Genomic DNA, 20,367 nt, shown 5'->3' with positions numbered 1-20,367 from the left:
TTTACACTGTTTTATGAATTATGTAATGTAACGATATCATTTGATATTAAATATTTTGATTATCCTTCTTTTTAGATGCATTTATATGTTTTTTATATATCATCTATGATTTTTTCATTATTGATGCATTTATACGTCTTGTTTGTTATGTTGTATTCGGTTACCATTTTCTTTATCAGAAATAAATAAAATGTTTTTGAAATTTAAAAAAAAATTACATTCTTAAATAAAAAATACTATTAAAGTAGCGTCAAAGAGATTTCAAATCCCAAGGACGTATGAGCAATAATAAACTGTCAAACCGGTACACATCCCTCCAAAACGCGACACGTAAAACAGTGACACACCCTCCTCTCTTCAAAAATCTCACACACATCAACACTTCCACCCTCCAAAAGCGGGAACCAACGCCCTCACCACCACTCCTCTCTCCGCCGCCACTCACCACCCTTTCCCGGCGATCCACATCCTTCGCTTCCACACCCCAAAACATCTGAGGTTGAGAAACTTTCGCGTTACACATCTCCGGCTGTCTTCATTTCTCTGTCTGAAACCAGACAAAAATATTCCCTTGTTGGAAAATAAGAAGAAACTAAATTTCAACCTTTCTTCCACGTTGTTGTGTACCACTGAACACAACACAATCCAAGCTTTCATTCTCTCCGATCATTAGCGGTTGTTATGTTTTAGCTGTAAAACTTTTGGTTCCTATATGGATCAAATTGTTTACGTTATTTGAAAAAGACTGAGAAAACAGAGGAAAACAGAGAGGGAAGGGAAACATGGAGCAGAAAGGTATACTCCTATCGGCGTTGGGTGTGGGGATGGGAGTCGGAGTTGGACTCGGGTTGGCCTCGGGTCAGACGATGAGCAAATGGGCCGGGTATGAGGGCTTGGCCAACGGTATAACTCCGGACAGGGTGGAGCAGGAGATGCTACGACAGATCGTTGATGGCAGAGACAGCAAGGTCACCTTCGACCAATTCCCTTATTACCTCAAGTAAGTATCAAGTTTCTGTTAGGTTTCATTTCCTTGTTGTTAATTTTGTTTTTGCAACTTTTTTTCTGTTTATGAATGAATTTGAATTACAGTGAACAGACACGAGTGTTGTTAACGAGTGCGGCCTATGTCCATCTGAAGAGGGCAGAGGTTTCTAAGTACACCCGGAATCTTTCTCCGGCGAGTCGGGCTATTTTGCTCTCGGGGCCTGCAGGTTTGTGATCCATTATAGTAGTGTAAACCCTGTAACATTTTCATGGTGTGTTGAATTCTTATCAACTTTTTCTTCTTTTGTGGGTAAATCTTGAAGAAAACTACCAACAACTGCTTGCCAAGGCTTTATCCCATTACTTCCAGGCCAAGTTGCTGCTGTTAGATGTAACAGATTTTTCTCTAAAGGTGAGTACATATAAGAAGCCTTATACAGTATGTACAGATTTATATATGTATGTTCTGTTTATTGTTCTACTGATGTTTATAATGTTGGTTTTGTACAGATTCAGAGCAAATATGGTACTGGCAATAAAGCATCTGTAAGTGTTCCTTGGATCATTTGAAGTATGTTCTTGTGTATAAATTGTAAAACTAATTAGAATAAAATGATGGTGTTTCAGCAATATCTTCTAATAGTTCTAATCTTCTTCCTCCTGTGGCTATGTAAAGTTTCACTTGTCTTTCTAAATTCGCATGCCGTCACATGTTTTAACTTTCTGAAGTTTACTGATTGTTATATGGAATCATGTTTTGTAGGCTTTTAAAAGGTCTACTTCGGAGATGACGCTAGATCGGCTTTCTGGTCTATTTGGATCATTTTCAATTTTTCCTCAAAAGGAGGAACCGAAAGGTGTTATGTTATGATGTTTACACAACTTTCCTTTACATACTATTCTATAATTCATGGGTATAACATTCACCATGAAATCTGCTTGTAGGCACATTACGCAGGCAAAGCAGTGGCGTGGATTTAGGATCAAGGTAATTGGAGGGGAATTTTCTATTGTTTTAGGGAAATATGGTAGTTTCAAACTTAGTTTTCTGACTATGACTCAACGTCTGTATCTGAAGGGGACTAGAAGGTTCTAAAAATGCTCCAAAGCTTCGTAGAAATGCTTCTGCTGCAGCTAATATCAGTAACCTTGCTTCTCAGGGATCTCCTTCAAACCCAGGTTCTTTCCTCTGACATGCATTGATCAATAATCAGTAGGATTAAGTTGGAAGTAAAAAGGTTAAGGGACCGAACATGATGTTATGAAGGATGAAGTCTATTTCAGATCAATATTTACTGATCTGAAACTTCATAGGCATGCCCGCTAAAACAAATCAGTTGTATTGCATAACTAAAATCATGTTATATGATGCATTTTTTCATATGAAAACATAAGCATTTAGAAGTTTCGTTGTTCTTCTGTGTGATTCTGACGAATCTTCCCACATTTTTAGCTCCTCTTAAGCGAACAAGCAGCTGGTCTTTTGACGAAAGACTTTTCCTGCAGTCCCTGTACAAGGTAAAGGTGGTGCTTTTTTGTCCTATATAGCGATTTTCGGCAGTCAACCACAGCTATATATTTTCCCATGATTCTATAGAGTTTCTTCATCACGAAATTGATTGCTAAATGTTGGTACACTTTCAGGTTTTGGTTTATGTTTCAAAAACCACTCCCATTGTGCTGTATCTGAGGGATGTTGACAACCTCTTTTCTAGATCACAAAGGATATATAACTTGTTCCAGAAAATGTTGGACAAGTTATCCGGAGCTGTGCTGATCCTTGGTTCCCGAATTGTGGATTTGGATAATGACTACAGAGACGTTGATGAGAGGCTTACTGCACTTTTCCCTTACAACATCGAGATCAGGCCTCCTGATAATGAGTCGCATCTTGTTAGCTGGAAGACTCAACTAGAGGAAGATATGAAAATGATTCAGGTTCAGGATAACAAAAACCACATAATGGAAGTCCTTTCAGCTAATGATCTCGATTGTGATGATCTAGGTTCAATTTGCATTGCTGACACAATGGATCTCAGTCATTATATAGAAGAGATTGTGGTATCAGCTGTTTCTTATCATTTAATGAATAACAGAGATCCTGAATATAGAAATGGAAAACTTGTGATTTCGTCCAAGAGGTGAGATATTTTCTTTCTAATAACAGTATCACAATATATTTGAATTCTGTGTTCTTACTCGCTGTAAAACAGTTTATCCCATGGATTAAGTATATTCCAAGAGGGAAAGTTCGGTGGCAAAGATACAATTAAGTTGGAAGCACAGGCCGAATTTTCCAAGGTATATTGTACTTGTGTTTATATACTTCTGAAACTCAAGGTGAACAGTACTGGTATATTGACTCTTTATTCTTCTCTTTTATCACAGGAAGCAGGAAAGGAAGGCACTACTGGTGTGAATCTAGAAACAAAAGCTGACAGCAGTGCTCCTGAGGACAAAAGTGGAGCAGAGATAGTAGCTTCAGTGGTAAAATCAGAACCTGTAACCACAAAAACAGAACCTGCACCAGTGAAAACAGATTCGGACAATCCAGTCCCAGCTTTTAAAGCTCCTGTAAGTAACCGCTTCTTCCTTTTGAGTTTCGCATTGATGTGCCTGAAAGCTATTTGATTAATTCACTCCTGTTTTCTCACTTCACATATTGTGAAAGTTTATATATGTTATGGTGTCATGACCAAACCTAACAGGAAGTTCCCGATAATGAATTTGAGAAGCGGATAAGGCCAGAGGTCATACCAGCCAATGAGATTGGTGTAACATTTTCTGATATCGGTGCCATGGAGGAGATTAAAGAATCCCTTCAAGAATTAGTAATGCTCCCACTGCGGAGACCTGATCTTTTCAACGGAGGCCTGTTAAAGCCTTGCAGAGGTATATTGCTATTTGGTCCACCCGGTAGTGGGAAGACTATGCTAGCAAAGGCCATTGCTAGGGAAGCTGGAGCTAGTTTCATCAATGTATCCATGTCTACCATTACTTCCAAATGGTTTGGTGAAGATGAGAAAAATGTCCGAGCTTTGTTCACACTAGCATCCAAAGTCTCTCCAACTATCATCTTTGTGGATGAAGTTGACAGCATGCTTGGGCAGAGAACCCGAGTTGGAGAGCATGAAGCCATGCGAAAGATAAAGAATGAATTTATGACTCATTGGGATGGTCTCATGACTAAACAAGGAGAGCGGATCCTTGTCCTTGCTGCAACTAACAGGCCATTTGACCTTGATGAAGCAATTATCAGGCGTTTTGAACGGAGGTACCAATCATATTTGATACATTCTGTCAATTTATAGTATCAGTCTGGTAGGAAATATGTGGTTATTGTTGGCGAGACTTTTGTAGTAGTACATATTGACATGTTACAAATCGTAACATAATAACTTCTGACAAATTTTGCTAATAACAAAGCTGTGTAAAACAGAATTTTGGTTGGGCTACCGACTCCAGAGAACAGAGAAATGATCATGAGGACTCTGCTGGCAAAAGAGAAGGTGGATGAACGACTAGATTTCAAGGAGCTTGCAACCATGACTGAAGGATATAGTGGAAGTGATCTTAAGGTCAGAGCATTAGATTACTTATCAGATTGTCTGATGATCCAGTGTATGCTTAGGTCTGAATTAGAATTGACTGTGACGTAACTTTTGTGCAGAACTTGTGCACAACAGCAGCCTATCGGCCTGTTAGGGAGTTGATACAGGCAGAGAGAGAAAAGGATTTGGTAAGATGGTCTATTTCTAAGGAAGTATGGATCACTATTTTTGGGTCAGCGACAGTAACTTTGATTCAATTTTCCATGTTTGTTCTTGATTGTAGGAGAAAAAGAAGAGAGCAGCAGAGAAACAAAATCAACAAGATGCTTCTGAAGATCCAAATCCGGAAGCCGTCTCGGATACAAAGGAAGAACCGAAAGAAGGAAGGGTGATCATCCTCAGGCCCCTAAATATGGAAGACTTGCGGCAGGCAAAGAATCAAGTACATTTACTCTCTTACTTCTTATGCGCAACTATTTGGTCTTAATAGTTAATAGTACTCGCAAGAGTTTTCTCCTTTTTGTGGAACCACACTTTCTCCCTCCCTGTCGATGTCATATGTTCTACTCTCTTTTGCTCTCTTGGCATTCTATTATTCCATTTGCTGATGATTCAGTATCATCTCTAATTCCTGTTATCATTCGTAACACAGGTTGCAGCTAGCTTTGCAGCTGAGGGAGCTATGATGAATGAACTGAAGCAGTGGAATGACCTATACGGGGAAGGGGGGTCGAGAAAGAAGGAGCAGTTATCTTATTTCCTATGAGACTGGTGGTAGAACCTATAGTGAACTTCGACTGGTGGAAGTATTAACACGTTGATCTAGCCTCCATCGTATGTCAAAAATCTCTCTCTTGTATGTATTACCTTCATTTCAGTTCCTTTTAGTAGACACAACAGTCTTGAATGGATAAATGAGATTGTATTAGAGGCATATGGAGATTGTATTAGTAAGTAGAATGTAACAATCTTGTATCAACTTGTTTTCTGTATTCTGAGAAAACTGTATGACTTTATTCCTTGTCTGGATTGCTGTTTTAGAATGAACTTTCCGTAACAGTTATATTTGGATGTGTAGTACTAATTGGCGAAGTGCCTCGGTTATATTTGGAACAAATACAAATACAAGCCTTACACCTGATCAGAGACTATGATGTGAATCATGTAGAGTTTTTGATCAAGTCTTGCCACCTTCCATTGTCATTTTCAGCAAGAACGACTTTTCCAAAACACTTCATAACTCTACCCGCTGGTGTTGGCACATTGTCACGCATTGCCAATAAATGTTGTAGCTAATAACTATAGATGTCAATGAATTCCCACTGGGAACCTTCAGGGACCCTTCGTTCCACCGTCCATTATTTCCTGGCAACTTAGTCTGATGTTTCAGAGCTCCAGTCTTCGGCCAACAAAATGAAAACGATTATAAATTCTGTTGATGAATTCCACATTTACATGTATATGAACAGCACTTTGCACCCTTTTCTTTCCTTTTTCATAACGTTATGCAATCAGACAGGAAATACTAGGCGCTTGATGGAACACAGACTTGTCTGAATTTGTTGTTGCTATTATGGCCGACTTGGTCCTAGGGGCTGCTCTAGGAACAACATTTACAGTGCTGTATGATGCGGTTCGTGAAGCGACGGTGGGCAAGTTTAAGACGATTCAACCCCTACTTCGAGCTGTGGAATCTACACTAGCCTCTATACAACCACTTGTCATCAAGCAAATAGGAGATTACAACGTGAAACTGGAGCTCCCAAATGATGAAGTAGAAAAGCTCCAGAAACAGATGAGGGAAGGCGAAGAGCTCATATGCAGGTTGTCGAAACTGCGTTGGTGGAATCGTATCAAGTCTCGTTACATAGTTCAGCTTGTTGAATTGGATGCGTCTCTTAAAGGGCTGTTGACACATATAGTGATGCAGCAAGCAAGGGATATTAAGGAGAACTTGCTTGTGGTCAAGCAAACTGCTAAACAATTTGTTCAGTTCCAAGAGTTCAATGAAAGACTGTTAAGAGAACGGACATTACTGCAAGAAGATGCCAGAGGTTTGCAGGAGAAGTTTGTTTTGCAACTGCAAAACAACGGGGAACAGCTGCTTCAATTGCAACGAGTGATAGTGGACATGATGATGGAGCAAGAAGTAAGGGAAGTGACTGATAGCGAAACAGGTAACAATTTCTTGGCTATCACATCTGTGATCTTGTTGAGGTTCTCTACTACGAACTAAACACCATCCAATACTAAACATGGTTGAGTCTTCTTGTTTATTCATTGATGTTATATGATACAAATTTGACCGTGCATTTGATTTTATCACTCATTCTCTATAAGCCAAAATGCTATTGCCTTGAAGTTTAGATTGAAATAATGAAACTTCTCTAGTTTTGGTGGAGCAGGGGATATGGTTGGAGTGGCTGCTCTGGTGACACTATTTAAGGTGCTATTTGGAAACGTTCAGCACCTGTTCAAACAGAATGTCACATATAAACCCGTCCTCAGAAATATCAAATCGACTCTAGACTCTTTAGGACCAGTGATCGAAGTGATAGAGGAGACCAATCGGTTCTTGAGCTATAGCGAGAAGAGGCAGATCCATTGTCTTGCAATAGAAATGCGAGCTGGTGTAGAGCTCTTTCGTAGGTGCTCGAAGATAGGTACTTGGAACATCTACAAAAACTTGTCATACAACAGCAAACTTATTCAATGGGACGAGTCTCTACAAAGAGAGATAGATAGACTGATTGCAAACCTAGATGATCAGCATTACGAAAAAGCAAGTAGTGCACCTTCCTGTTTCGGGCCAAAACACTACAATGATCCTTCTCTGATAACCAAATTAATTTTGAGAAAAAATGTCGAGTGACATCAGAACATTTTAGATGAGGGAGTGTATGCAAGAATTCTTTAACTTCTATCTAGTGATTTACTCGATGTCCCGTATTACCTAGTTGTAATTTCATGGTAAAAAGATTTCAGACAATAAGAAATCAGTTACTCTGATCTTCAAGCTTTCTAGTTGTATGTTGAGGCTTTAGATACCTAACCATCTATAGCTCTGGTTTTTTGTTTTTTAAGTTTCAAATTGACTTCATTAGTTCATTTATCTGATGATGATTAAACTCTTGCAGACCTATTTCATTTAGAGTCACTCCCCCACATAAGTTTTCTGTGTTTGGTGAGATTACAATTTTGTGATTACGAAGAATAGTATAAGGAACCAAAGTTAAGGAATGACTCCTACCAAAAAAAAAAAAAAAAAAGAAAGTTAAGGAATGACTAATGATGCTGCATCTGTGATAATTTGAAGATCAATTCAATAATTTAGATCTTCAAGTTTGGAATAAGAATAAGACACACAACTACACTCCATGATATTTTCTTTTTCTTTTATCAAACAGAAGTTGCATTATAGCCCAAAGTGGTACTAATCCCAAGCAGACAAAATCTTCCAGAGTTCCACACTAAGACGAAGACGAAAGGAAATTTACAAAACTCATTTTGTCTGGCTATATGCTGATGGATTCTTCAAGGTTTTTCCTTTCGTCGTATAAAGCCTGGTATGTTGAAGATCAGAAGATTGTTAGCATTCTTACTACCTCTCTCACCGAACCCGTTGCTCGTATTTGTCTTGGAGAGACAACATCCAAAGGAATTTGGGACTGCCTTGCTAATTTCTTCAACCAAAAATCTGCTGCCAATGCTACAAACTTGAAACTTCAACTGTATGAGCTTCAAAAAGGGACCCAATATGTTGATGCTTACCTCCAACATGCCAGGTCGATTGCTGATGCTCTTGCCTCCATTAATCAGCGAGTCTCTGACGCCGATCTGGTAACTGCTACTCTCCATGGTCTTGGTTCTGATTATCTATTGCTTCGAACTGCCTTGTCACAGACCACTCTCCCCAGCTTCTCTGATCTTCGCGCTCGGATCTTGGCTTTTGAGGCGCAGCAACCACCGTCGGCAGCTTTACGAACTGCCACTACCCTTTTCAACAATGGCGGTTCTTCCTCCAATCGAACTGGTCGCCGTCCGTATTCTGGTAACGGTGGTGCAGGCCGAAATTCCGGCAAGAATCGCCGAAACAATGGAAATAATGGGCAGCCCTCTTATCGCTATGGCACCACTTCTCAACAGGCCTATCAACCTCAATTTCAACCTTATATGGGCTACTCTCCACCCAATCCTTGGGCCCAGTCGCTGTTCAGGCCTGCCTCCCAACCAAGCCTTCTTAGCCCTGCTCCAGGTCAACCATGGTGGCCCACATGCATGTCCTCTCTTCATGGGCCTACTCAATGCCCTCATCGGTTTCAAGGGCCTAACACAGTTCGACCACTTGCCGGCGCTCATTTTACTCAACCCGATGATCCTTTTTGGTACCCCGACACTGATGCTACTCACCACATGACTTCTATGCCGGTTAACAATCCACAAAATTATGAATGTCTACACAATGTCTATATGGGTATCAGTGACTCTATACTTGTTTCTCATATGGGTACTTTACCCCTATCTTTGGGGGATTCCCAATTTTCTCTCACTAATGTCTTCCAAATTTCTTCTATTCGCAAAAATCTTCTGTCTGTCGCTCAATTTACTAAAGATAACTTTGTCTTCTTTCTTTTTGCTCGTAATCTTTATCAAATATATTGCTTACGCTCTGGTCGTTTATTGTTTCAGGACCCATGTAAAGATGGTCTTTATCCTCTTCCAGTTTCCAGTACTTCTTCTAAGGCTCCTCATGCTCTAGGTACCGTGTTGTCCTCTCTTTGGCATAATCGTCTTGGTCACCCTTCGTCGCTGGTCTTGTCCCGTCTTGCGTCGTCTCTTGGTTCAAAGTGTTCATTTACCTCTTTTTGTAATGAATGTGCGCTTAGTAAGTCGCAACAATTACCTTTTTCGTCCAATAAAGAATGTGCCTCTTCTCTTTTCTTTATCATACATAGCGATGTTTGGCAGTCCTCTGTTTTGTCTAGTAGTGGATTTAAATATTATGTCCTTTTCACAGATGAGTACTCTCGTTATACTTGGATATACCCCATGCGCCGTAAAAATGAAGTACTAACACATTTTCAAAACCTTGTTGCTCTCATTCAAACTCGATTTTAGGGGTCCATAAAATATCTCCAAAGTGACAATGGTACAGAATATGTTAACAAAGCCTTTTACAATTTTTGTTCTGCACGAGACATCCAACAACGTTTCTCTTGTCCTCACATTCCCCAACAAAACGGTCTGGCTGAGAGTAAACATCATCATGTTGTTCTACAATCCGTACTCTTCTCATCACTTCTAACTCTCCACAATATCTTTGGGTGGAAGCCGCTCTCACTATTGTGTTTCTTATTAATCTTCTTCCCACATCCACATTTGATTAGGACACTCCTTACTATCGTCTTTATCAACGTTCTCCTTCCTATTCACTCCTTCGTGTTTTCGGTTGTTCCTGTTTTCCTTACCTAGGTGATTATGTGTCCAACAAGTTATCGACTCGTAGCCTTGAGTGTGTCTTCATTGGCTATAGTCCTCATCATAAAGGCTACAAGTGTCTTCATCCTTCCTCCAGTCATGTCTATATATCTCACAATGTTATCTTTAACGAAACAAATTTTCCATTTAAATCTTTGCACGTACAATCTCCAGGTCCTCTTGAATTTGTGCACCTCACATCCACTGTTTTGGCCCAACCGTCCAGGTCCAATCCTCCACCACATCAGCCCAATCCTACAACTACTCATTCTCCTGCCGAACCAACTCACCTTGATTCCTCACCTCTTCTTCTAACCCAAACACTCACCCCCGCTCCATTTCCACCAGAAATCACCATTCCCAATCCCCCACCACTTCCCGCCCCACCATCCGTGCGCGTCTACCAACGACGCGCCACCAACCCGTCACCACCACCACACTCCGATCCTCCTCTGTCATCCTCTGTTCCCTCTGCCACATCCGGATGCGCCGTCGGTGTTTTCGCCTGATCCGGCTGCTCCACCTGCCTCCATCACACAAGTTCCCCATCCGGTTGGTTCCACCGTTCCGACAGCGCCACCTCTGATGGCGCACCCACCAGATGATCAACCTTCTGCTCTTGTCGTCTCCCATCAAATCCAAACCCGCTCCCGTTCTGGCATCTTCAAACCCAAACCTCTCACTGATGGAACTGTCAGGTATCCAGTTCCTAGAGCTCTTTTATCTGTCATTGATGATATGGAACCCACTTGTTATACCCAGGCATCTCAATCCAAGGAATGGCGTTTGGCTATGGCTGAGGAAATCAACGCCCTCTTGAAGAATCACACTTGGTCCTTCGTTCCTCCATCTCCTACACAGAATACGGTTGGCTGCAAGTGGGTCTTCCGGATTAAACGACACTGTGGATCGGTATAAAGCACGCCTTGTTGCCAAGGGATTCCACCAGCGTCAAGGCATCGATTTTCACGAAACCTTCAGTCCAGTCATTAAACCTGCCACAATTCGTACAGTCCTTGCCATTGCGGTCTCGAGGGTGGAAGCTTCGTCGACTTGATGTCAAAAATGCCTTCCTAAATGGTTTTCTTGCTGAAGATGTGTTCATGACTCAGCCCCCTGGTTTTGTTAATCCTGATCACCCACAACATGTCTGCAAGCTTCATAAGTCCCTCTATGGACTCAAACAAGCTCCTCGTGTCAGTAGCTTTCTTCTATCAGCAGATTTTCACCAAAGTAAGGCCGATCACTCTCTATTCATCTTTCACTACGGGCCTCACACCATATACCTTTTATTGTATGTCGATGATATTATTGTGACTGGTAGTAGTGACGGGGTTGTTGAGAGTTTCATTCAGGCTATTGGTCGTGGCTTTGATATACAAGATATGAGGTCTCTACACTATTTTCTATTTTCTTGGCTTCCAGGTCTCCTCATCCTCAGCTGGTCTTCACATTAACCAACTTAAGTATGCTCATGACATACTTAAGAAGCATGATCTTCTGCTCAGCCAACCTATGAGCACTTCGTTGGCAGCCAAGCCAATTCTCACGGCAACCGACGATGATTTACTTGCGAATCCAACTGTTTTTCGTGAACTTTATTGGGTCCCTTCAATATCTCACAATCACGCGCCCGGATATAACTTTTGCTGTGAACTTAGTTGCCCAGTTCATGAGTCAGCCACGTACCTCTCACCTCATAGCCGCCAAGCGCATTCTCAGCTATGTCAAAGGAACTCTTGATCATGGTCTCTTCTTTAGTCCTCAACGCCAACATGTTCTTCTCTCTGCTTACTCGAATGTTGATTGGGCTGGCTGCCCTAACTCACGCCACTCCACCACCGGCTATCTTGTGTACCTTGGCTCTAATCTCATTTCTTGGTGCTCCAAGAAACAGCCTACAGTGGCTCGCTCTAGTGCTGAAACCGAATATCGCTCCCTAGCTCATGTCTCTGCTGAAACTACCTGGTTAGGCTATCTACTCTTTGAACTTGGTGTCCGCATAAATCTTCCAATTATGCTTCATTGTGACAACCTCAGTGCTACTTACATGGCCTCCAACCCAGTTTTTCATTCCCGCACCACACACATTGAGCTAGACTACCATTTTGTACGTGAAAAGGTAGCCCTTGGCAGCCATCGTGTTTGTTACATTCCTTCAGTTGATCAGCTTGCTGACCTCCTTACCAAACCCCTGCATAAACACCGTCATACTGCCTTGTGTCTCAAACTTGACTGCCTAAGGCCGCCATGATTATTCACAGCCTCAATTAAGAGAGTGATTTACTCAATCGTAGATTTAATCACAAGAGTGATCTCATCCATTATTCCTAATAGGCTATATTCATGATTCCCTTCTGTAATTGTCAATCTCTCTAGCCTATATTATGTACACAATGTAATCAGTTTTGATTAAGGAAATATATTTCTACAGTTCTAATGCAATAAAAAGATTTTTTTTCCCCAAGCTGAACATATCTTTAGGCATTAGCAGTTGGTAGTCCGTTTACTGCTTTGCTGCCTTGGCATGAGTCAAAATTGTAGAATCCTCATTTGTCTGAAAATTTCATGGCATTGAAATTAGCCAACAGAAAAACAAATTCCAATAACAGAGATAAAGAGAGAGACTAACGGTGCATTCTTTGTAGTTTGTCCAATGACTACATGGAATATATAAACCGAGCAAGGACTCGAATCTTGTCAATGAGCTCCCACTGGGAACCTTCAGGGACCTTCATTCCACCGTCCATTATTTCCTGGCAACTTAGTCTGATGTTTCAGAGCTCCAGTCTTCGGCCAACAAAATGAAAACGATTATAAATTCTGTTGATGAATTCCACATTTACATGTATATGAACAGCACTTGCACCCTTTTCTTTCCTTTTTCATAACGTTATGCAATCAGACAGGAAATACCAGGCGCTTGATGGAACACAGACTTGTCTGAATTTGTTGTTGCTATTATGGCCGACTTGGTCCTAGGGGCTGCTCTAGGAACAACATTTACAGTGCTGTATGATGCGGTTCGTGAAGCGACGGTGGGCAAGTTTAAGACGATTCAACCCCTACTTCGAGCTGTGGAATCTACACTAGCCTCTATACAACCACTTGTCATCAAGCAAATAGGAGATTACAACGTGAAACTGGAGCTCCCAAATGATGAAGTAGAAAAGCTCCAGAAACAGATGAGGGAAGGCGAAGAGCTCATATGCAGGTTTGTCGAAACTGCGTTGGTGGAATCGTATCAAGTCTCGTTACATAGTTCAGCTTGTTGAATTGGATGCGTCTCTTAAAGGGCTATTGAAACATATAGTGATGCAGCAAGCAAGGGATATTAAGGAGAACTTGCTTGTGGTCAAGCAAACTGCTAAACAACTTGTTCAGTTCCAAGAGTTCAATGAAAGACTGTTAAGAGAACGGACTTTGCTGCAAGAAGATGCGAGAGGTTTGCAGGAGAAGTTTGTTTTGCAACTGCAAAACAACGGGGAACAGCTGCTTCAATTGCAACGAGTGATAGAGGACATGATGATGCAGCAAGAAGCAAGGGGAGTGACTGATAGCGAAACAGGTAACAATTTCTTGGCTATCACATCTCTGATCTTGTTGAGGTTCTCTATCACGAACTAAACACCATCCAATACTAAACATAGTTGAGTCTTCTTGTTTATCCATTGATGTTATATGATACAAATTTGACCGTGCATTTGATTTTATCACTCATTCTCTATGAGCAAAAATGCTATTGCCTTGAAGTTTAGATTGAAATAATGAAACTTCTCTGGTTTTGGTGGAGCAGGGGATCTGGTTGGAGCGGCTGCTCTGGTGACACTATTTAAGGTGCTGTTTCAAAATGTTCAGCACCTGTCCAAACAGAATGTCACATATAAACCCGTCCTCAGAAATATCAAATCGACTCTAGACTCTTTAGTACCACTGATCGAAGGGATAGAGGAGACCAATCGGTTCTTGAGCTATAGCGAGAAGAGGCAGATCCATCGTCTTGCAATACAAATGCGAGCTCGTGTAGAGCTCTTTCGCAGGTGCTCGAAGGTTTCTACTTGGAACATCTACAAGAGCTTGTCATACAGCAACAAACTTATTCAATGGGACGAATCTCTACAAAGACTGATTCCACAGCATTACGAACAACCAGGTAGTGCACCTGCCCATTTTACATATGACATCTGATTGGATGACAGATGAGGGAGTGTATGCAAGAATTCTTGAACTTCTATCAAGCGATTAGCTCGATGTCCCATATTACATAGATGTAATTTCATGGTAAAAAGATTTAAGACATACGAAATCAGTTACTCTGATCTTCAAGCTTACTAGTTGTATTTTCATGGCGAAACGTGTTGAGGCTTTAGATATCTAACCATCTGTACTATATAGCTCTGGTTTTCTGTTTAAAATTCTCCTTAACACTCTTGGAGTAGAGGACATGCCATTTGCTTAGGCAAACATCAGTTTGAAAATTTTTATCAAGTTTCAGAATTCAGATCGACTTCATTAGTTCATTTACCTGATATTGGTTCAAGTCTTGCAGACAGAGACACTCCCCCACAAAAATTTTCTGTGTTTGATGAGATTGCAATTTTGTGATTACGAAGAATAATACAAGGAACCGAACTTAAGGAAAGACTAATGATGAATTGATGATGCATCGAAAGATCTTGTTGAACACTGATTTATAACTATTTTGTGATAATTTGAAGATCAATTCAATAATTTAGACCTTGAAGCTTTTCCGCATCATTTTTCCAGGGATGAAAGGTTTGTTGTATTAATGAAAATTGAAAAACAACTGAAGTTTGGAATAGTACAATACCAATACATTGGTACACAACTACTCCATGATTTTTTTTTTTCTCTTTTATCAAACAGAAGTTACATTAGCCAAAGGGGAAGATATACCAGTCCCAAGCAGACAAAATCTTCCAAAGTCCCAGGAAACTAGGCTCACTTACTCAGACGAGAGGAAATTTACAAAATACATTTTGTCTGGCTCTATATGTTGATGGATTATTCAAGGCTTTTTCTTCTTGGTCTGACGGATTAGTCAAGGTTCGTGCCTTGCCTTTGAAGCATCAAAATGATCTAAGATATGCGCCTAATGAGATACCATTGGCCTCGTTGGAAGTATGGCAGAGGTGCTAGTTGCTGGGGCAGGTCTAGGAGCAGGATTCACAGTGCTGTACGATGTGATTAATAAAGGGATGGTGGGTAAGTTTATGCAGTTTAAACTCCTCCTAGAAGCTCTCCGATCGACGCTGGACTCCATACAACCACTGATCATCCAGCAGATAGGTGAGCATAACGTAAAACTGGATCTCTCAAATGAAGAAATACGTGAGCTTGAGAGAAAAATGAGGGAAGGGCAGAAACTTATTTGCAAGTTGTCCAAGCTGCGGTGCTGGAACCGCATCAAGTACTCTCGCTATACCAGCCAACTTGTTGAGTTGGATAGGTCTCTTAAAGGGCTTTTGAAACAAGTACTTATGCAGCAAGCAAGGGATATTAAGGAGAACTTGCTCGTGGTCAAGCAAACCGCCAGACAACTTGTCGAATTCCAGGAGTTCAATGAAAGACTGTTAAGAGAACGAACTCTACTGCAAGAAGACGCGAGGGAGTTACAGGAGAAGTTCCTACTGGCACTGCACAACAACGGGAAAAAACTTGCTGAATTGCAAGCAGTAATAGAAGAAATGATGAAGCAGCAAGAAGCAAGGGATGTTACTAATGCAGTAGCATCAACAGAAGGTGAGTTTTTCTTGAAAATGGCTTCCAGAGGTAAATCTTATAATTATTGTTATACTAGCAACATGTAAGTTAATTACAATGACCTATTATTACACTAGGTTACAACTTGTAAGAGTCTCTCAAAGTCTCAATAATTTCATCTTGGAGGTCTATACATGTCTTAGAGCTGGAAATTTTCGACAGTTTTTGTTGTTGTTTGTGTGCAAGATACATCTTAAGAGAGAACTGGGTTTTTGATTGCTTAATTGCTATTTGAGTTCTCCACTCTTTCTTATTTTGGTGAGCAGGGAACCATTTGGAATTGTCTAATCTGATGCCACTACACAAGGACCTGTGTGAAGCTCTTCAGCAGCTCTTCAATGAAAATTACAAATATAAACCTGTTCTCAGAAGCATCAAGACTACTTTAGACTCTTTACCACCAATTATTGAAGTGACAGAAAATGCGATCTATCTCCGGGCAGTACGTGAAAGACATATGAAACTCCTATTGGAGCAGGATCATGAGCAGTATGGGAAGCTGAAGGAGAAGTTGAACAATGTTAGAATGAAAATGCTAGAGGGCATAGACCTCTTCGGTAACTTATCTAAGGTTCATCCATGGAACTTCTGCAAAAAGTCCCATAACGCATACAAACTTATTCAATGGGACTCGTCTCTTCAAAAACATGTAAGAAAATTAACGGAGAAGGAACGCAGCATCAAAAGTAATTATCTTTGAATTCGTGTACTCTTGTTTTCTTTGTGCAAGTTCTGAATTTCATTTTGAAAGTTTTGGGGTTTTGTATCTTGGATTATGCAACAGTTTTTCATAACAGTTTATCCACCAGATCCTCCCAAACATTTCATTTGCATTTTTAGTTCCTCTCTTCGAACAGAGAAATTTGTGTGGTATGTCCTAGAACTCATACTTGAAGTGGTGCAACTCCTACCTAGTCCATGTACATTTGACGATCAAGACATAGCCAATGGAGATCTCCTGAGTGTAGATTAGTGAATCAGTTTCTATGGCATGATAAATGGGAAATCTGGGTTCTTTTGTAGTCGCCATGTTAGGGTCATATTTGATTAACAACCAGTTGGTTGTTCGGAAACAACAAAGAATGGAGCTGAGATGAATCCAAGGGAAGAATCTCCAGTATCCTAGTTTTATTTTCTAACTCAGGCCTCCCATAATCTATGATTTTTCTTTTTCTTTCTCACTAATTCAGAAGGGAATCAAATCTTCGTTACTTTTTGGACAACAGATGTAAAAGATTTCTAACGAGAGTGTCCCTGTAACTATAGCCCGGCATTCTAAAGCTAATACACCGATTAGAATAGCATTTGCTTATTTGGGATCCTAGTAGAATAAAGCAAAACACAAGTACCAGAGACGAAATCACATAAATTTGAGAAGCTGAACCCAATGTACAGAATACTCATTAATGTACTAACATGAATACCACAAATATGGTTACCAGATCACTCATAGAAAAGCATCCATGAACATGGTACCCAAATATCATGTGTATGAAAACAAGTTTGAGAAGTCGACATATTCTAACAAGAGATGGAAAGGAGATAAAAGGAACGAAGTATCTAACCGATCATGGATAAAATTCACAAACCCTGGCAAACACATCTACCAAATCTATGTCGGCAAATAGAACCAGCTGCTCTGAACCACTCTAAATCTTCTTGGCCTTTAATGCACCCCTAGGAATCTTACTCAGCACCTTTGCATCAAATACAGCATACTGCTTCTTGATTTCAAACATAGCCTTCTCTGCAAGTGGGTCAATCTTGTGATCATATTTCTCATAGAACACAGGCACTGAGAAAAGCAATACGATTGCTGCAGGTAAAAGATGAGTCAACAAGAAGCTAAGTCAGAACAAGACACAGACAGAAGAACAGCCATAAATAATAAACACATTTTTTTAATGTCCCTTACCTATGTATAACAGGGTCAAGAAGTTACATGACTTCCCCAAGATAGACACAACCCATAGACCAGCAATCACCTAAATGACCACATGCGTACCAAGAGATAAACATTCAAGTCAGTAATACAGTAATATGATGGTCTCAGAAAATAATATGAATACAAAGGTAACTTTAGCCAACCGACACCATCAACTGAAAATGACAAAGATAAAGCACAAGAGGGCAACAAACATACAGAGAGGAACTGCTTCAGATCCTTCCCTGAAGCTATATCCCTGATGACAACAAGAGCCCGGTTAATCTCAAATGTAATTGATGAGACAATCTGTAGAAGCGTCTTCTCAGGAATTTGAATCTCTGGAATCTTGGGTGGAGACCTGCAAGTAGTAGCAATTGGTGGTAAGTAAATCATCCCAAACAAATGAAAATCGAGACCATCCCATCCACAGCTGAAAAGGTAAAACAAACAAAAATCCAACAACATACTTGTTAATGAACCCTAAACCATTGGACCACAAGAAGAATAATGTGATCGCAGCAATCAAGACGTGCGCGACCAAAGTGAGCAGGTGGTATTCAAGCAGTTCAAACAGAAGCCACATCACCGTTGCTCCACCAAGAATACCTCCCGACAGCTTCTTATCCCTCCACAAGAAAATATCAGCCACTGCATCATGCAATTCACAATCGTTACAGTAAAAATTAATCGCTTTGCAACACAATACATAATAAATACTAATCAAAATACTCGATTGTAAATAACCACACAGAAAGCAAAAAAAATTACAAAACATGCTCATAAAGATTGTTCAGAATAATTAGCTTCAGAACTGAAAAAAAAAACTACAGTGAATCTTTTCGAGTATCCAATCAAGCTTTAGCTAAACAAATTATAATCTTCACACACAAAAAAAAAATTATAATCCAACTGATCAAAGCAACAAGCTTCATTCACCAGATCTAGATCCATCAGAAAATTTTTAAAAAATCCACAACGCACACTATTTCAGCTACTAAAATTTCCAAGTAAGATCCACACTCCACAGAGAAGACCTTTAGCAAAACCTAACCTCTAAAACACTTTCTCTGCAACCAAACAAGCCCTAACTACTACTCAAAAATCCGTAATCGGAAATCGGAAAATCCAGTTCACCGTAGAGCTAAAGAGAAATACAAAGGATGACGAAGCTTACACTTTCCACCGCCAAAGACATGGTGCACAGGCCTCTCCCTACCGAAGATCCTGAAAACCTTGTCCTGCATCGACCTCGGCGAATCGTGGTGCACGACTTCCGGCGCCGGCGAATCATGGTGGCCGAGAATCTTGTCCTCGATCTTCTCCATCAACGACTCCGCCTTCACTTCCTCCGCCATCACTAGAATCCTCTGAATTTTTTTTTTTGCTTTTAATAATTTCCTTTCTTTTTCTCTCTCTTTCTCAGTCACACTCTTTCTCTCTCTTCTCTCTGAATCCGTGGCGCTTAAATAGTGGAGCGAAACCCAGCACACTAAGCTTTTAAATTTAATAAATAAAAACATTGTAACCCGTCGCCGTCTGATTGGGCTACGCTTTGTAATTGACTCCTTCGATCTGGACACGTGGCGGGAGGATGGGATAGAGTGTTGGGCCGGGTCTGTGGCTGACGTACAGTAGTCCAATCCGGTGCCGACAGGTGTGTTTGGGGGACTAATTTGGTATGCGTTGGGTCATGTAAAAAAGGCTTAGCTGCTAAGTTTATTAGTTAATAATATCTAGGGTTGGAAATTAATTGGGGTCGAAGTGACGTGCTGGTAATGACACGTGTCGTTTTCAGTGTTTTAATATGGAGGGTATTATATTGGAAATATATTGAATGCATTTATAGGATTTGCAATGTATGGCTGAATCTTGTTGAATATTCATGGTCTCAGCTGGTGGAGTCTAGACCACATCCATATTTACCAACTAACATTTTTGGGTTTGAGAGGCTACAGGGATGGATTCACGTGATCAAAGTTGTCGGAGGAAATCTTCGGTAAGGAGGTCTGGCCGTTTAGATGGTTTCGGTACCACTTCATACCAGAAGCCGTTGGAGATGGTCGTAAGTGTTTGTCAAGTACTCAAGTTAAGTGTCTGTCTCACTTATCAAATTATGTCTCATTGGTTCGATACTACTTCATACGAAAAATTATTAGAAATGTTCTTAAGTTATTGTCACATATCAAATTAGTTTCTTCGAGTGTTAACGGTATCTATTTATTATAGATAACTACGTTAAATTTATAGGTATCTAATAAAAGATTGCAGTTAGAAGACAATTGTTGGTTTGTGATTGGGGAAGCGGACCAATTAAAACAAAATAGCTGCTTAGGGCTGAGCAGTCGGGTTAAAAACTTAAACAAATCCACATAAACGTTCAACAACTTATATTAATGTAATGATAGAGTGTCGGTAAGTGCAGCAGCAAGGTGAGGGGCAGGGACAAAGTGATGCAGGTAGCGATATTCTTACTTGAAGAAAGAGGGCATCTCAATTCTCACCTGATTATAATTCCACTTTCTATCTGCTATTGTGCGGTCGTGCCAAATGCCCGTCTATAGAAGTAATGGCAGGGTCAAAAGTTTTGATATTCCGGAACACTATATAACTTCTCACCGAATAATTAATGGCAATATATCT

At 40.4% G+C, this 20,367-nt stretch overlaps 3 protein-coding genes across 4 annotated transcripts; 2 read left to right on the top strand and 1 right to left on the bottom strand.

Moving 5' to 3' along the window:
• The first annotated feature begins 782 nt into the window (after positions 1 to 782).
• LOC101296861 lies at positions 783 to 5,466 on the top strand. The gene is made up of 16 exons (XM_004298798.1): positions 783 to 1,000; positions 1,093 to 1,214; positions 1,311 to 1,399; positions 1,498 to 1,533; positions 1,751 to 1,844; positions 1,933 to 1,975; positions 2,066 to 2,166; positions 2,441 to 2,505; positions 2,632 to 3,128; positions 3,201 to 3,288; positions 3,376 to 3,561; positions 3,696 to 4,261; positions 4,427 to 4,565; positions 4,658 to 4,726; positions 4,822 to 4,980; positions 5,191 to 5,466. Exons 1-16 carry the CDS (start codon positions 783 to 785, stop codon positions 5,302 to 5,304), a joined length of 2,586 nt encoding a protein of 861 aa, XP_004298846.1. The 3' UTR covers positions 5,305 to 5,466.
• A 7,686-nt stretch (positions 5,467 to 13,152) lies between these two features.
• On the top strand, positions 13,153 to 14,361 carry LOC101296288. Its single transcript, XM_004298797.1, has 2 exons — positions 13,153 to 13,584; positions 13,813 to 14,361. The coding sequence occupies exons 1-2, from the start codon at positions 13,332 to 13,334 to the stop codon at positions 14,202 to 14,204; spliced, it is 645 nt and encodes a 214-aa protein (XP_004298845.1). The 5' UTR covers positions 13,153 to 13,331; the 3' UTR covers positions 14,205 to 14,361.
• Positions 14,362 to 17,136: 2,775 nt separating this feature from the next.
• Positions 17,137 to 19,204, bottom strand: LOC101295809 (reticulon-like protein B2-like). 2 transcript variants are annotated; one of them, XM_004298795.1, is made up of 5 exons: positions 18,902 to 19,204; positions 18,195 to 18,375; positions 17,944 to 18,085; positions 17,716 to 17,785; positions 17,137 to 17,616 (listed from the first exon to the last, which is right to left on the bottom strand). In XM_004298795.1, exons 1-5 carry the CDS (start codon positions 19,080 to 19,082, stop codon positions 17,450 to 17,452), a joined length of 741 nt encoding a protein of 246 aa, XP_004298843.1. In that variant the 5' UTR covers positions 19,083 to 19,204; the 3' UTR covers positions 17,137 to 17,449. The 2 variants fall into 2 exon arrangements, with proteins under 2 accessions (XP_004298843.1, XP_004298844.1); XM_004298796.1 differs by having other exon boundaries at positions 17,148 to 17,547.
• Positions 19,205 to 20,367: the final 1,163 nt, after the last annotated feature.

The sequence above is a fragment of the Fragaria vesca genome, linkage group LG5, assembly GCF_000184155.1.
Source record: "Fragaria vesca subsp. vesca linkage group LG5, FraVesHawaii_1.0, whole genome shotgun sequence".
Taxonomy (NCBI): Eukaryota; Viridiplantae; Streptophyta; class Magnoliopsida; order Rosales; family Rosaceae; genus Fragaria; species Fragaria vesca.
The sequence above is the reverse complement of the archived record's forward strand: the minus strand, read 5'-3'. Positions and strand labels throughout refer to the sequence as shown.